The sequence below is a fragment of the Pithys albifrons genome, chromosome 16 (genome assembly GCF_047495875.1).
Source record: "Pithys albifrons albifrons isolate INPA30051 chromosome 16, PitAlb_v1, whole genome shotgun sequence".
Taxonomy (NCBI): domain Eukaryota; kingdom Metazoa; phylum Chordata; class Aves; order Passeriformes; family Thamnophilidae; genus Pithys; species Pithys albifrons.
In genome coordinates this window covers 15,189,535-15,205,741 of record NC_092473.1, presented here as the reverse complement: position 1 = coordinate 15,205,741, position 16,207 = coordinate 15,189,535, and the positions used below count along the sequence as shown (strand labels likewise).

Below are 16,207 nucleotides of genomic sequence, written 5' to 3'. Positions count from 1 at the left end.
CCCAAATATGACACATTATGCACAAATGATACATTGCAGAGATAATGAAGTACCTTTAAGCTGGTTTAAACTCACCATATAAAGGTTGTCAAGAAGTCTTAAGGTCAGACTCAAAGCCATGATCATTTTAAGGCAGGATTTCAGTTCCCACTTAAGTTTAAGTGGAACAAATTGTTATTATTCCCACTAAATACTCACATTATTGAGGTGAAACCCCCAAATATGACACATTATGCACAAATGATACATTGCAGAGATAATAAACTACCTTTAAGCTGGTTTAAACTCACCATATAGAGATTCTCCAGAAGTCTTAAGGTCAGACTCAAAGCCATGTTCATTTTAAGGCAGGATTTCAGTTCCCACTTAAATTTAAGCAGAACAAATTATTATTCCCACTCAATATTCACTCACAGTATTTAATTATTGGGGTAAACCCCCCAAATATAACAGATTATGCACAAATGATACATTGCAGATATAATGAACTCTCTTTAACCTGTTTCAAACTCACCATATAGAGGTTCTCCAGAAGTTTTAAGGTGAGACTCAAAGCCATGTTCATTTTCAGGCAGGATTTCAGTTCCCACTTAAGTTTAAGTGGAATACATTATTATTCCCACTCAATATTCACTCACAGTATTTAATTATTGGGGTGAAACCCCCCAAATGTGACACATTATGCACAAATATTACAGGTTCTCCAGAAGTGTTAAGGTGAGACTCAAGGCCATGTTCATTTTCAGGCAGGATTTCAGTTCCCACTTGACTTCAAGCGGAACAAACCCCAACGGACGCCGCAATTCCGTAAATAAAATCCATTTATTTTTGTATCAAAGATTCTAGATTTTTCCTAACCTTTTTTTGCACCCTTGCCAATGGTGAACAGAAAAGAAGCAGCTCCATCCCCCCCCAGGTCTGCAGAAAGTCACTGTTTGTAGCTGGCCAGTTCCAGATCCACGGGGTAGTGGATGCGGAAGGGCAAGCACTTCTCCCTGTCGATGGAGATGCTGTTGGCCTTCACCGCGATCTCCTTCTCCAGCTTCATCCTGGTCTCCTCCAGGTGCTTCAGGCACTGCTCTGACTCCATCAGTTTTCTCTTCAGGGCTTCCAGGAACACTGTGAGCTCTTCAACTTCGCTCACCAACCTGAAGGGGATGACAGGAAGGGATGAGGAAGAGCAGGAGAGGCACAAAGAGACGTGAACAGGAATGAGGACAAAGAGCAGCAGCTGCAGGATCAGGACTTTGTTCAGGAGGAGCTCAGGGAAGGTGGAGGAAGGAGCTCAGGGAAGGTGGAGGAAGGAGCTCAGGGAAGGTGGAGGAAGGAGCTCAGGGAAGGTGGAGGAAGGAGCTCAGGGAAGGTGGAGGAAGGAGCTCAGGGAAGGTGGAGGAAGGAGCTCAGGGAAGGTGGAGGAAGGAGCTCAGGGAAGGTGGAGGAAGGAGCTCAGGGAAGGTGGAGGAAGGAGCTCAGGGAAGGTGGAGGAAGGAGCTCAGGGAAGGTGGAGGAAGGAGCTCAGGGAAGGTGGAGGAAGGAGCTCAGGGAAGGTGGAGGAAGGAGCTCAGGGAAGGTGGAGGAAGGAGCTCAGAGAAGGTCAGGAAGGAGCTCAGAGAAGGTCAGGAAGGAGCTCAGAGAAGGTCAGGAAGGAGCTCAGGGAAGGTCAGGAAGGACACAGAGAAGGTCAGGAAGGAGCTCAGAGAAGGTCAGGAAGGAGCTCAGAGAAGGTCAGGAAGGAGCTCAGAGAAGGTCAGGAAGGAGCTCAGAGAAGGTCAGGAAGGACACAGAGAAGGTCAGGAAGGACACAGAGAAGGTCAGGAAGGACTCAGAGAAGGTCAGGAAGCAGCTCAGGGGAAGGTCAGGAAGCAGCTCAGGGGAAGGTCAGGAAGCAGCTCAGGGAAGGTCAGGAAGGAGCTCAGAGAAGGTCAGGAAGGAGCTCAGGGAAGGCCAGGAAGGAGCTCAGGGAAGGTGAGGAAGGAGCTCAGGGAAGGTGAGGAAGGAGCTCAGGGAAGGTGAGGAAGGAGCTCAGGGAAGGTCAGGAAGGAGCTCAGGGAAGGTGGAGGAAGGAGCTCAGGGAAGGTGGAGGAAGGAGCTCAGGGAAGGTGGAGGAAGGAGCTCAGGGAAGGTGGAGGAAGGAGCTCAGGGAAGGTGGAGGAAGGAGCTCAGGGAAGGTCAGGAAGGTCTCAGAGAAGGTCAGGAAAAGCAAAGTCAACTTTCCTACCCTTCCATGGGTTAGGAAGCCCCAGGAACTGATTTAGGGAGTCCCAGGAACTGATTTAGGGAGATCCAATAATTGATTTAGGAAGTCCCAAGGATTAATTTAGGGAGTCCCCAGAACTGCTTTAGGGAGTCCCAAGAACTGATTTAGGGAGTCCCAAGAACTGATTTAGGGAGTCCCAAGAACTGATTTAGGGAGCCTCAAGAACTGATTTAGGGAGACTCTATTAAGTATATTAATTATATTTCATATATTTTATGTTATATTAATAATCCTTTACACAATATAAAATATGAAAAATGAACTATAATAACAATAATATTTATACTAAACTACTCCTGGCAGTGATTTCAGCCTCATTTGTGACTCACACCCCACCTAACGAGCAGCCAAAGCTCAGGGCTGGGAGTCCCCACACAGGTGGGACAGTGTCCCTTGGAGAAGTGGTGGCATCACCTGAACTGGGGCTCGTCCTTGCACAGCTCCACGTTGGGCCTGAAGGACCTGTCGTAGAGCCTGGTCTGGGCCACCTTCAGGTAGGTCTCCTTGTCCCTGATGGCTTGTTTGAGAGCAACAATGTTGGCTTCCTCCTCTCCAATGTCCTTGAGGGTCTGGGGAGGACACCCAAGAGCAAGAACTCAGAGACTCACAGACTGTTCTGAGTTGGAAGGACCCCCAAGGATCATTCAGTCCAACTCTTCAGTCAATGGCCCACAGAGGGGATTGAACCCATGACCTTGGCATTGTTACAACCAAGTTTTAATCAACTGAGCTGATCTCAGGATCTGTTTCAAAAGGTATTTCCCTGTTTCCAAAAGGTCTTTCCCTGTTTCCAAAAGGTCTTTCCCTGTTTCCAAAAGGTCCTTCCCTGTTTCCAAAAGGTCTTTCCCTGTCTCCAAAAGGTCTTTCCCTGTCTCCAAAAGGTCTTTCCCTGTCTCCAAAAGGTCCTTCTCTGTTCCCAAAAGGTCTTTCCCTCTGCCCCTCTGAACATCTGCTCATGGACCTGCTGAAGTTGGGGTGGGTTTGTCCTCCTGTTTGACCAGAATTCAGGAGAAATGGAATGACAAAGAGGGGGTTTGGACTTCTGCATTTTCACTGTTGCTCTGACAGTCAATGCTGGGTCTGAAAAGCAGCAGAAAATATTCTGCAGCCTGTTCCAAACCCCTTCCATGTCCCACAACACTTCCCACCTCCAGGAAGTGCTTTCAATTGTAAATTTCAGCTTTCTTTGATTTTAATTGGAAATTTTATCCAAGAAAAAAAAAGGGTATTTCAAATCACATGGAGAGATGCTGATCAGCTTGGAAATCCATGGATTTCTGAAGGAAATGGAAAGACAGGAAATCCTGAATTGCTTCTCCCTCCTAACCACTGACACAGACAGAAATTAAAGCCCACTTAGCTGTTCTTAACTTAGTCCATGTCCTAATTCAGCAAACTGGGACCAGTTTGTTCCTGTGTGGGTGTGACCAAAGCTGTGGATTGTCCACCCTCTGTGCCATTTCCCAGGAACTGTTCCCAATGGCCCATTGGCAGCAGCTGCCCAGGGCACAGCTGAGCCCTCAGGCTGGGAGCTGGCTGGGAAAGAAGCCTGGCAGAGGAGCTGGGAGAACTGCCCTGCAGGGAGTCCTTGGCACCTCCACACCCACCTGAGGGCTCAGCTCTGCCCATGGGCCAGCAACAATTCCAAAATCCCCCCTGACTGCCAGAGTCAGATCCCCCAGTGTGGAACTCCCTGCCCTGGGGGAGGCACTGGGGGCTCCCACCCAAACCTGAGGGGATGGAATCTCAGGGGTTTGGGGACTTGGGGAACCACTCATTGGATCCAGAGGAGGAGCAGACCCTGGACAGGAGGAGCCCACCACTCTGCCCAGACTGTGCCATCATCTGCACCAACAGGTTTGTCCCTTCCTTTTCCTTTGGCCTCGGAGGAACCACGTGGGGCTCAGCACAGGGGCCACCAAACCCCCCTGTGTTTGTGCCCCAGGGGGTGGGTTACACTGCTGGGCTTGGGGGTTAAACCCAATTTCTCTTTGTGCCACTGCATTTATTGTAATGTTGTTATTAAATTATAACTCTGACTTATAATCTCTTTCATGTTGGGTCCATTTCTCTTCCTGCTTTTACCTTTAACCCATCACAAAGCTCCACCAAGCTTGTGGTGCTGATGCTCCACATCCAACAGTGGAACTCCATGGCCTGACCATGAGCCCACCCCTTGGGGCAGAGGTGGGGGCAACAGGAGCTTTTGGTTGTGCTGAGTTCTGGTTTGGCCCTGGGAGAGATGGTTGGGATTCTCTGCTCCAAGGACTCCAAGGACATCTCCTGCATCTTACACTTAATTCTGATTTCTCTGCTTTGTAATACTGTTATTAAATCATAACTCTGACTTATAATTTTTTGTGTGTGGGGTTTATTTCTCCTGCTGGTTCATCTTTAACCCATCACAAAGCTCCACCAAGCTCGTGGTGCTGATGCTCCACATCCAACAGTGGAACTCCATGGCCTGACCATGAGCCCACCCCTTGGGGCAGAGGTGGGGGCAACAGGAGCTTTTGGTTGTGCTGAGATCTGGTTTGGCCCTGGGAGAGATGGTTGGGATTCTCTGCTCCAAGGACATCTCCTGCATCTTACACTTAATTCTGATTTCTCTGCTTTGTAATACTGTTATTAAATCATAACTCTGACTTATAATTTTTTGTGTGTTGGGTTCATTTCTCCTGCTGGTTCACCTTTAACCCACCACAGCCCATCACAACCAAACTGCCCAACTGGAGCCCCAACCCAGCTCCGAAGTCTCTTCCCACCCCCTGAGCTGCCCCAAACCAGCATTGGACACCCACCTTGGACTAAGACACACAGAGTGACCTCCCCCAGAGAGCTCACCTGCTCCAGGTGCTGCTCCAGCTTGAGCTTGGCATCATCCAGCTCCCTGCAGTGGTTGTGGAAGGCCTGGTTGACGGCGGCGCGCTGCAGCCGCAGGTCCTCGGCCGCGTCGTGGATGATGTTCTGGATGAGGGAACGGAGCTGCACCGAGGCCAGTTTCTCCTGCTCTGCACTGGAAATGTTGTCATGGCTGAACTGGGCCCAGGTCTTCGGTGTGGAGGCACTGGAGGAAGAGGGGAATGGAAGAAAATGGGAATCTTGCCCTCGAGAAGACAACCTGAGGCTGGTTCTGTCCTGCAAAGGTGTCGCCGAGCTCTGCTTGTTGTTGCACTGTAGACTTGGCATGAAGGAAGAAGATTAATCCTTTCACACATTCATAATCTCTCATTCCTGTGGCTTCTGAGGAAAGCAATAAATGACCAAAAATAAGGAAAAACTCTTCCATCTTTAGCCAACACTGCCAAGGATCAATAAGGACACACACACTTTTTGTGCAAGAATCAGCAGTTCAGTCATAGCAAACACTTCAGTATATTCAGGATTTACAGTCTGTGTCTACCTTGAAATAAAAAGATACAAGATCTTGATAGGCTGAGTGTGTTGGGGATGTTCAGCCTGGAGAAGAGAAGGCTCCAGGGAGACCTGAGAGCCCCTTCCAGTGCTAAAGGGGCTCCAGGAGAGCTGGAGAGGGAGTTGGGACAAGGGATGATTCTATGATTCTCCCAGGCTGAGCTGTGTGTCCCAGGGTGGTCCCAAGAGTTACTCACTTCTCCTCAAACTTCACAGAGCTGGGGTGGGACTGGATGTTGGTGCTGTCGTTGTTGTAGCTCACACACTTGTCATCGATGTGATAGGTCTCCACCTTGTCTGACCAGTCCAGCTCACAGAACTCCTTCTGAATCCGGTTGGAGCTGGGAAGTTGAATCCACACACGGTTAGAGGGACACCAGACAACCCACAGCCCCACCACAGGTGTGTGAACCTCAGTCTGGGCCTGTGTCTTCACCATAAACATTCCCTTCTGTCTGGAAAATCCCACCAACCCCTCTGTCCCACATCCATCTCCTGGAAGGACAGTAAGACTGATTTAGGTGGGATATTGGGAAGCAATTCTTGGCTGGGAGGGTGGGCAGGCCCTGGCACAGGTGCCCAGAGAAGCTGTGGCTGCCCCAGCCCTGGGAGTGTCCCAGGCCAGGCTGGACAGGGCTTGGAGCAACCTGGGCTGGTGGGAGGTGTCCCTGTCCATGGAGGGGTGGCACTGGGTGGGCTTTGGGGTCCCTTCCAACCCAAACCATTCCAGAATTCTGGATCCCTCTGGGCTGGAGCCAGGCTGGGAGAGCTGGGGTGTCACCTGGAGAAGAGAAGGCTCCAGGGACACCTGAGAGCCCCTGGCAGGGCCTGAAGGGGCTTCAGGAGAGCTGGAGAGGGACTGGGGACAAGGGATGGAGGGACAGGGCACAGGGAATGGCTTCCCACTGCCAGAGGGCAGGGTTAGGTGGGATATTGGGAAGGAATTGCTGGCTGGGAGGGTGGGCAGGGCCTGGCACAGGTGCCCAGAGAAGCTGTGGCTGCCCCAGCCCTGGGAGTGTCCCAGGCCAGGCTGGACAGGGCTTGGAGCACCCTGGGCTGGTGGGAGGTGTCCCTGCCCATGGGAGGGGATGGAATAGATGATCTTTATGGTCCTTTCCACCCCAAACCATTCCATGATTCCCACTGTCCCAGACCTCCAGCCCAGTGCTGCCCCTGCTGAAGGCTCAGAGCTCCATGACCTGAGGCAGAGGAGTTTCTGCACTCTGGATTTCCCACAATAATCCTAAAATTGAGAGGATTTTTTCACAGCAGCAGCAGGTGGGTTTGCCGACCAGAGGACATCAGGCAGTGCCACCAGAAGAATCACCCTCCACTTTCACTACAATGTTGGGCAGATCTCACATGGAAGACCTCCATGAAGTGGCCCCAACATTCCCTGAGCCCTCCTCTCCCTCCTTCCATGCAGAGAGTGCAAACTGGCCTTGCAAGATAAAAGGTCAGGGATATTCCGATTAAAATCCCTGCTTTGTTTCCAATTAGAGTCACCCATCTCCCAATTAATTGAAATGATTTCAATTAGACAGGACTTGAGTGTTATCAGCTGGTAACAGCAGGTGTCACTCTCACCCAGGGAATCAATACTTTACTGGCCAATGGGATTAAATTGGGATTAAATAGGATTGAAATAATCCCAAAACAATTATAAAAAGCAAAATAGTCTCCTCTCCTACTCTGACTGATGCAACAGAACGACTTGACATTATTCTGCATTTACAGCCATTCTTTCCACAAACAGCTTTTCATTCTATCTGGTAGAATAGAAGGAGATTTAAAAAAATAAAATTAAAATATCAAGGTTTCAAGCAATTAACTCCTTTATATTTGCAGACAGGGAACATCTTTCCAAAGGGTTTGGAAGAAATTCCAGCCAACAGCCCTCTGGAAAGGCAATGAACGCCCACGTTGACACAGAAGGTCCATGTTTAAAGGTCACACTGACATCTGGTGGCAAAAACTCAACTGGAAAAGGAGAAATTCCTTTTCCCAAGGTGCAGGAAGGGAGGGAGGTATCCAGGGAATGCTGAGGTTGGGTTGGAAACCAAATCAAACACATGCTGGAAAACCAGGATTAGAAACCTAAATCCACTTTATTCCACTGGAGAATCCTCCCGTTCCAACATTAACCTTTTCAGTTTGAATGGAACTCCCATCTGAGCCTGGCCCTGGTGAGATCTTTTCTCCTCTATTCCCACAGACCAGGAATGAGCTGCTGGAATATCCTGGGAAATGTCCTACCGGATCTGGTTGGTGGCTTGAATTATAGTCCTTTTCAGAAGATCCCGAATATTCCTGATGAGATCAGCTTCCTAAAGGAAAACAAACCCAGGGAGACTCCTGTGATATCCAGCCCTCAGTGCCCACCCCAGCCCTCAGTGCCCGCCCCAGCCCTCAGTGCCCACCCACCTTCAGCAGCTGCCTCTCCACCTCATCCATCCCCAGCCCTCAGTGCCCACCCCAGCTCTCAGTGCCCGCCCCAGCCCTCAGTGCCTACCCACCTTCAGCAGCTGCCTCTCCACCTCATCCATCCCCAGCCCTCAGTGCCATCCCCAGCTCTCAGTGCCCACCCCATCCCTCAGTGCCCACCCACTTTCAGCAGCTGCCTCTCCATCTGCTCCATCCCCAGCCCTCAGTGCCCACCCACCTTCAGCAGCTGCCTCTCCATCTCCATCCCCAGCTCTCAGTGCCATCCCCAGCTCTCAGTGCCATTCCCCAGCCCTCAGTGCCCACCGCAGCCCTCAGTGCCATCCCCAGCTCTCAGTGCCATCCCCAGCCCTCAGTGCCCACCCCAGCCCTCAGTGCCCACCCCAGCCCTCAGTGCCCACCCACCTTCAGCAGCTGCCTCTCCACCTCATCCATCCCCAGCTCTCAGTGCCATCCCCAGCCCTCAGTGCCCACCCCAGCCCTCAGTGCCATCCCCAGCCCTCAGTGCCCACCCCAGTCCTCAGTGCCCACCCCAGCCCTCAGTGCCCGCCCCAGCCCTCAGTGCCCACCCACCTTCAGCAGCTGCCTCTCCACCTCATCCATCCCCAGCCCTCAGTGCCCACCCCAGCTCTCAGTGCCCACCCCAGCCCTCAGTGCCCGCCCCAGCCCTCAGTGCCCACCCCAGCCCTCAGTGCCCACCCACCTTCAGCAGCTGCCTCTCCACCTCATCCATCCCCAGCCCTCAGTGCCCACCCCAGCTCTCAGTGCCCGCCCCAGCCCTCAGTGCCCACCCACCTTCAGCAGCTGCCTCTCCACCTCATCCATCCCCAGCCCTCAGTGCCCACCCCAGCTCTCAGTGCCCACCCACCTTCAGCAGCTGCCTCTCCATCTCCATCCCCAGCTCTCAGTGCCATCCCCAGCTCTCAGTGCCATTCCCCAGCCCTCAGTGCCCACCGCAGCCCTCAGTGCCATCCCCAGCTCTCAGTGCCATCCCCAGCCCTCAGTGCCCACCCCAGCCCTCAGTGCCCACCCACCTTCAGCAGCTGCCTCTCCACCTCATCCATCCCCAGCTCTCAGTGCCCACCCCAGCCCTCAGTGCCCACCCACCTCCAGCAGCTGCCTCTCCATCTCCATCCCCAGCTCTCAGTGCCCACCCCAGCCCTCAGTGCCCACCCCAGCCCTCAGTGCCATCCCCAGCCCTCAGTGCCCACCCCAGCCCTCAGTGCCGTCCCCAGCCCTCAGTGCCCACCCCAGCCCTCAGTGCCCACCCACCTTCAGCAGCTGCCTCTCCATCTCCATCCCCAGCTCTCAGTGCCCACCCCAGCCCTCAGTGCCCACCCCAGCCCTCAGTGCCCACCCCAGCCCTCAGTGCCCACCCACCTTCAGCAGCTGCCTCTCCACCTCGTCGATCACCAGGTCCGGGGGCTGCCTCCTCTCCCGGCACTGCAGGTTGTCGGTGACCACTCCGTAGGGCACCTCGGTGGCATCGAGCGCCCGCTCCAGCCGCAGCTTCTGGGCCGCCAGCAGGTTGGTCTCTGCGTCCAGCTCCATGACCTCCTTCTGCAGCTCCACCCTCCAGAAGTGGATGTCCTGCAGGCGCTGCCCGAGGGTGCTCTTGGAGTGCTGCTGGGCGCGCTGGGCACAGGCGGCCGCGTGTCTGCGGAGGTGCCCGGCCTCGGCCCGGCCGCGCTGCGCCTCCTCGCCCACGGTGCAGGCCTGGTTGAACACCCGCGCGTTGCGGCGGTGCCACTCGGGCAGCTGGTACTTGGAGGTGCGGAAACCGGCCATGGCCATGCCGCAGCACGAGCCGGGACGCTCCTGGCCGGCCACATGGCAGATCTTGCCGGGCAGGGGGCAGGAGGGCACGGCCGGCGGCACCGGCTCCTCGGGCAGGGCCATGGCGGAGCCTCCGCGGCCGCCGCTGCGCCGCGTCCTCCCGTTACCGCGGCAACGGCGCCGACCAATGGAGAGCCGGCTCCTCGGTTAACGGACATCTATAACAACCAATCAAAGTGAGGGTTTGCCCTAAGACCGTCTTTGATTGGTGGATGCTGCCGCCCGTGCCCGCCTCCACGCGGCTTGTTGCCATGGCAACGGGAAGCCAACGTGGAGGTGTCATGGCGGCGGGAGGGCCCAGGGACCTGGAGCCATAGGGGGCTGGGAATCACAGGATCCTGGAACTGTAGGATCCTGGAATAACAGGATCCTGGAATCATAGGATACTGGAATTATAGAATCCTGGAATAACAGGAGCCTGGAATCATAGGATACTGGAGTTATAGGATCCTGGAGCCATGAGATCCTGGAGGAAAGTCAAGAGAAGGCAAGGCAAGGAGAAAGGGGAAAGGAAAAAGGAAAAGGGGAAGGAAAAAAAAGGGAAAAGAAAAGGGGAAATGGGAAAGGGAAAAAGAAAAAGGGGAAAGAAAAAAAGGAAAAAGAGGGAAAGGAAAAGAAAAAGGGAAAGGAAAAGGAGAAAAGGAAAAGGAAAAGGAAAAGGAGAAAAGGAAAAGGAAAAGGAAAAGGAAAAGGAAAAGGAAAAGGAAAAGGAAAAGGAAAAGGAAAGGGAGAGGCTGGAGGCGCAGCTGCTGTTCCGAGCCCTCCGGCAGGGATGGCGCTGGTGCCAACAGAGGGCACTGTGGCCCTTCCCTTTCCCTCCTGCAGATGTTGCAGCGGCCCCCAGTTAAACAGCAGCACTGGGGGCACTGGGGGGCACTGGGGAGCCACTGGACTGGCACTCTGCCTTTGCCTCCCTCTGCCCTGTCTGTCCTTTCATGGAATCGTGGAATGGGTTGGGTTGGAAAGGACCTTGAAGATGATCCAGTTCTAACCCCAACACCTCCCACCAGCCCAGGGTGCTCCAAGCCCTGTCCAGCCTGGCCTGGGACACTCCCAGGGCTGGGGCAGCCACAGCTTCTCTGGGCACCTGTGCCAGGCCCTGCCCACCCTCCCAGCCAGCAATTCCTTCCCAATATCCCAGTGTCAGTGGGGAGCCATTCCCCTTGGCCTGTTCCTCCAGAGTCTTGTCCAAAATCTTTCTCTGGTTCTTTTGGAGCCTCTTTAGGCACTCAAAGTGGCTCCAAGGTGTCCCTGGAGCCTTCTCTTCTCCAGGGTGAAATCAAGGAGAGGGAATTGGATCCCTCTGGATTTCCTGTTATTCTGGAAGGGGCAGTGAAATGGGAGGATGTTTTCTGAGCCACAGAATCACAGAATGGTTTGGGTTTGAAGGGACCACAAAGCCCACCCAGTGCCACCCCTGCCATGGGCAGGGACACCTCCCACCACCCCAGGGTGCTCCAAGCCCTGTCCAGCCTGGCCCTGCCAGGGCTGGGGCAGCCACAGCTTCTCTGGGCACCTGTGCCAGGGCCTGCCCACCCTCCCAGCCAGCAATTCCTTCCCAATATCCCAGTGTCAGTGGGAAGCCATTCCCCTTGGCCTGTTCCTCCAGAGTCTTGTCCAAAATCTTTCTCTGGTTCTTTTGGAGCCTCTTTAGGCACTCAAAGGGGCTCCAAGGTGTCCCTGGAGCCTTCTCTTCTCCAGGGTGAAATCAAGGAGAGGGAATTGGATCCCTCTGGATTTCCTGTTATTCTGGAAGGGGCAGTGAAATGGGAGGATGTTTTCTGAGCCACAGAATCACAGAATGGTTTGGGTTTGAAGGGACCTCAAAGCCCATCCAGTGCCACCCCTGCCATGGGCAGGGACACCTCCCACCAGCCCAGGGTGCTCCAAGCCCTGTTCAACCTGGCCTGGGACACTCCCAGGGCTGGGGCAGCCACAGCTTCTCTGGGCACCTGTGCCAGGCCCTGCCCACCCTCCCAGCCAGCAATTCCTTCCCAATATCCCACCTAACCCTTCCCTATTCCAGTGGGAGCCATTCCCCTGTCCTGTCTCTCAGCTTTCCTGTGCCACCCCAGCCCATCCTCCTCCTCCTCCTCCTTGTCCTGCCCGTGCCCTTCTCTGCTCGTTGCTCTGTGCGAATATTTCATTTTAAAGTACAATAAAATTTCCAGGAAAGGCCCTGCTGAGCCATTCACAGTGAAAGTCCTTGCTGTGGAAAAGAATTATTTTTTTTTTTAAATAAAGCCTCCAACAATTTGTTATTAATTTTTTTTTGGGGTGTCTGAAGGTTTCAAAAGAGCTTTTATTAGTGACATCTTGGCACAGCCCACTCAGGTGTGAAGGTGGGTCACTGAGGGCAACGCTGGGACGTGCCCAAGGCTTCAAGTTTGGGGCCCTAAAGGTGACTGGGAAATTATAATTATGAAGGTTGGCAAAGCCCTGCCAGCCCCTGGAGCCCACCCTGTGCCCGATGCCCACCTTGGCAAAGCCCTGCCAGCTCCTGGAGCCCACCCTGTGCCCGATGCCCACCTTGGCAAAGCTCTCCCAACCCACAGAGCCCACCCTGTGCCCGATGCCCACCTTGGCAAAGCCCTCCCAGCCCATGGAGCCCACCCTGTGCCCGATGCCCACCTTGGCAAAGCCCTGACAGCCCATGCAGCCCACCCTGTGCCTGATGCCCACCTTGGCAAAGCCCTGCCAGCCCACGGAGCCCACCCTGTGCCCGATGCCCACCTTGGAAAAGCCCTCCCAGCCCCTGGAACCCACCCTGTGCCCGATGCCCACCTTGGCAAAGCCCTGACAGCCCATGGAGCCCACCCTGTGCCCGATGCCCACCTTGGCAAAGCTCTTCCAGCCCATGGAGCCCACCCTGTGCCCGATGCCCACCTTGGCAAAGCCCTGCCAGCCCCTGGAGCCCACCCTGTGCTCGATGCCCACCTTGGCAAAGCCCTCCCAGCCCATGGAGCCCACCCTGTGCCCGATGCCCACCTTGACAAAGCCCTCCCAGCCCACAGAGCCCACCCTGTGGCCGATGCCCACCTTGGCAAAGCCCTGCCAGCCCCTGGAGCCCACCCTGTGCCCGATGCCCACCTTGGCAAAGCCCTCCCAGCCCCTGGAGCCCACCCTGTGCCCGATGCCCACCTTGGCAAAGCCCTCTCAGCCCATGGAGCCCACCCTGTGCCCGATGCCCACCTTGGCAAAGCCCTGACAGCCCCTGGAGCCCACCCTGTGCCCGATGCCCACCTTGGAAAAGCCCTCTCAGCCCATGGAGCCCACCCTGTGCCCGATGCCCACCTTGGCAAAGCTCTTCCAGCCCATGGAGCCCACCCTGTGCCCGATGCCCACCTTGGCAAAGCCCTCCCAGGCCCCAGAGCCCACCCTGTGCCTGATGCCCACCTTGTCCCCCAGCCCAGAGCTCTGAGTGCCACGACCAGTCCTTCCTTGGGCACCTCCAGGGCTGGGCACTCCAAACCTCCCTGGGCAGCCCCTTCCAGCATTTCACAACCTTTCCCATGATGAAATTCTTCCTGAAATGTTCTCCAACAAGGAAACTCTGCCCAAAAAAGATCCACAATCCACTGGCACGTGGCACATTCCCAGAATCCCAGAATCCCAGACTATCCTGAGCTGGAAGGGACCCACAAGGATCATCGAGTCCAGCTCTTCAGTCAATGGCTGGAATTCCCTTCCTGCTCCAGGGCTGGCCTGGTTTCAAAGCCCTCCTGCCACTCAAGGAATTGAATAAATATTAAATTATTAACAGCTCTTCAAGCTCAGCTGAGAAAACAGAGAGGAAGGAAAGGACAGGAATGTTTTGGGCTCCGACCCTTTGCCGTGGAATAGATTGGGAATTCTCTTGGCTACAAACCTTGGAACAGGAAACTTCCCTCACCTGGAGCAGTTCCTGCTTCTCCACATCCAACCTGGACCAGCACAAGAAATCCTGAGCTGAAGTTCTTTGGAACAGAAGGACAAACTCTCCTCGTGGGGACCCACCTGTTAGAATTTGGCTCCATCAATTTGTTTTAATTCAATCATTATTTCGTATTGCTTTATTAATTAAGCATCATTATCAGTTTTATCTGCTGCCTTCACACCCCAGCAGCACCTCAACAGGGTGATGGAGAGAAAAGAAAACAACCCAGGACATTCACCCACGTGACAGACAGGGAGGAATGTGGGGAATTCATTCAGAGCTGAGGAAATACAGACATTTATTTTCCATCAGGCAGCTCCTGGTTCTGACAAACTCCACAGGGCACAGCAAGAAAGAGATTAAAGAGTTCGGGAGGGGAAGGTTTTGGTTTGACACCAACAAAGTGTTGCAGTTTCAGCCTGAGAAATAAACACACAATAAACGTTTCAGCCTCAGGAGCTCCCAGGGTTGGCAAAGGACTGAGAGCAGAGGCCGTCTGAGAACATGGGCTTTGTTTCTGTATCTTCTCACAGCGCTGAGATCAGAAACATCTCTGCTGTTTGGATCTAATCACCCCTCCCTGGAACTGAGAGACTCAGAGAACATTAATTATTGGTAGCATTATTAGCATTTCTTTTTAAAAAAGCAGTTATTTCACAAGGGAAACAAAGCCTAAGGGGAGTCACTCTTGGATTAAATCCCCATTCCCAGCTTTATTTCCAAGCTTTATTTCCCAGCATTAATTCCCAGCTTTATTTCCCAGCATTAATTCCCAGCTTTATTTCCCAGCATTAATTCCCAGCTTTATTTCCCAGGCTGGGATCTGGGAGCAGAGAGTGTTTGGTGAGACCCCCCCAGGGGTGGCAGCACCTCCAGTGGCAGCTCTTGAGGTTCTTTCCTTGCATTTCCCACGAGCTTGGGGAGTTCCTGAAATCCATCCTGATGAGGCAGAGTCAGAGAAATCCTTGGAATGCCAGTTTTGGTCCCTCTCTGCCCCTGAATGTCCCCTTGGCCCTGCCTCCCAACCACCCACAGCACAGAGGATGTGGCAGCTCCAGGTGGGGTGAGAGGAGAGCCCAGAGATTGGAGCTGATCATTCCCAACTCCAAACTGTCCCTTTGTGTCACCTGGACATCCCTTGGACATTCCCAGGGGTGGGAGCACCTGCAGTGGCAGCTCTTGACGTTCTTTCCTTGCACTTCCCACGAGCTTGGGGAGTTCCTGAAATCCATCCTGATGAGGCAGAGTCAGAGAAATCCTTGGAATGCCAGTTTTGGTGCCTCTCTGCCCCTGAATGTCCCCATGGCCCTGCCTCCCAACCACCCACAGCTCCAGGTGGGGTGAGAGGAGAGCCCAGATATTGGAGCTGATCATTCCCAACTCCAAAGTGTTCCTGTGTGTCACCTGGACATCCCTTGGACACTCCCATGGGTGGCAGCACCTGCAGTTGCAGCTCTTGAGGTTCTTTCAGAGAAATCCTTGGAATGCCAGTTTTGGTCCCTCTCTGCCCCTGAATGTCCCCTTGGCCCTGCCTACCAACCACCCACAGCACAGAGGATGTGGCAGCTCCAGGTGGGGTGAGAGGAGAGCACAGGGATTGGAGCTGATCATTCCCAACTCCAAAGTGTCCCTGTGTCACCTGGACATCCCTTGGACACTCCCAGGGGTGGCAGCACCTGCAGTGGCAGCTCTTGAGGTTCTTTCCTTGCACTTCCCACGAGCTTGGGGAGTTCCTGAAATCCATCCTGATGAGGCAGAGTCAGAGAAATCCTTGGAATGCCAGTTTTGGTCCCTCTCTGCCCCTGAATGTCCCCATGGCCCTGCCTCCCAACCACCCACAGCTCCAGGTGGGGTGAGAGGAGCTCCAGGTGGCAGCTCCAGGTGGGGTGAGAGGAGAGCCCAGAGATTGGAACTGATCATTCCCAACCTCCAAGTGTCCCTTTGTGTCACCTGGACATCCCTTGGACACCCCCAGGGATGGAGAGTCCACACCTTGTTCCTGCACTGAACTCCCAGCTGTGGGTTTGGGGGATGGGGATGGAGCTCTGATGGGAAAAAGGAGATTGAAAATGGGTCTGTTGGGTCCAGCAAAGCTCCAGGTCCTTCCAAACACCAAGAGCTGCCCCAGGGTGGGGCTGTTGCTCCTCCACCAACACCCAGCTCTGAAAGGGATGAGCCCAAAGCTCCTCATGGCCAGCCCAGGGTTAAAGCAGAGCCCCCACACCCCTGGTGGGCAGCAGAGCTCCAGGAGGGCATCTCTGTGCCAATCCTGGCTGGGTTTAACACACTTCCCTCAGCTCTGGGGGTGACCTCTGGGGGACAGAAGAGGGGGAGATGTTCCA

The 16,207-nt window shown here is 54.2% G+C and overlaps 1 protein-coding gene across 2 annotated transcripts; it reads right to left on the bottom strand.

Moving 5' to 3' along the window:
- Positions 1–526: 526 nt before the first annotated feature.
- Positions 527–10,012, bottom strand: LOC139679404 (tektin-4-like). Of its 2 annotated transcripts, none has more exons than XM_071571142.1 (6): positions 9,494–10,012; positions 7,928–7,998; positions 5,869–6,012; positions 5,102–5,324; positions 2,672–2,826; positions 527–1,148 (listed from the first exon to the last, which is right to left on the bottom strand). In XM_071571142.1, the coding sequence occupies exons 1-6, from the start codon at positions 10,010–10,012 to the stop codon at positions 929–931; spliced, it is 1,332 nt and encodes a 443-aa protein (XP_071427243.1). In that variant the 3' UTR covers positions 527–928. The 2 variants fall into 2 exon arrangements, with proteins under 2 accessions (XP_071427243.1, XP_071427244.1); XM_071571143.1 differs by lacking the exon at positions 9,494–10,012 and adding an exon at positions 8,334–8,376.
- Positions 10,013–16,207: the final 6,195 nt, after the last annotated feature.

Bases quoted from the DNA above. Each gene is read 5' to 3' on its own strand.
- LOC139679404 (XM_071571142.1), bottom strand. From the start codon at position 10,012: ATGGCCCTGCCCGAGGAGCCGGTGCCGCCGGCCGTGCCCTCCTGCCCC. The intron at 2,827-5,101 runs GTGAGCTCTCTG...TGTCCTCCCCAG, and splicing joins TGGAGCAGCACCTGGAGCAG to ACCCTCAAGGACATTGGAGA. The intron at 1,149-2,671 runs GTGATGCCACCA...CATCCCCTTCAG, and splicing joins AAGGACGAGCCCCAGTTCAG to GTTGGTGAGCGAAGTTGAAG.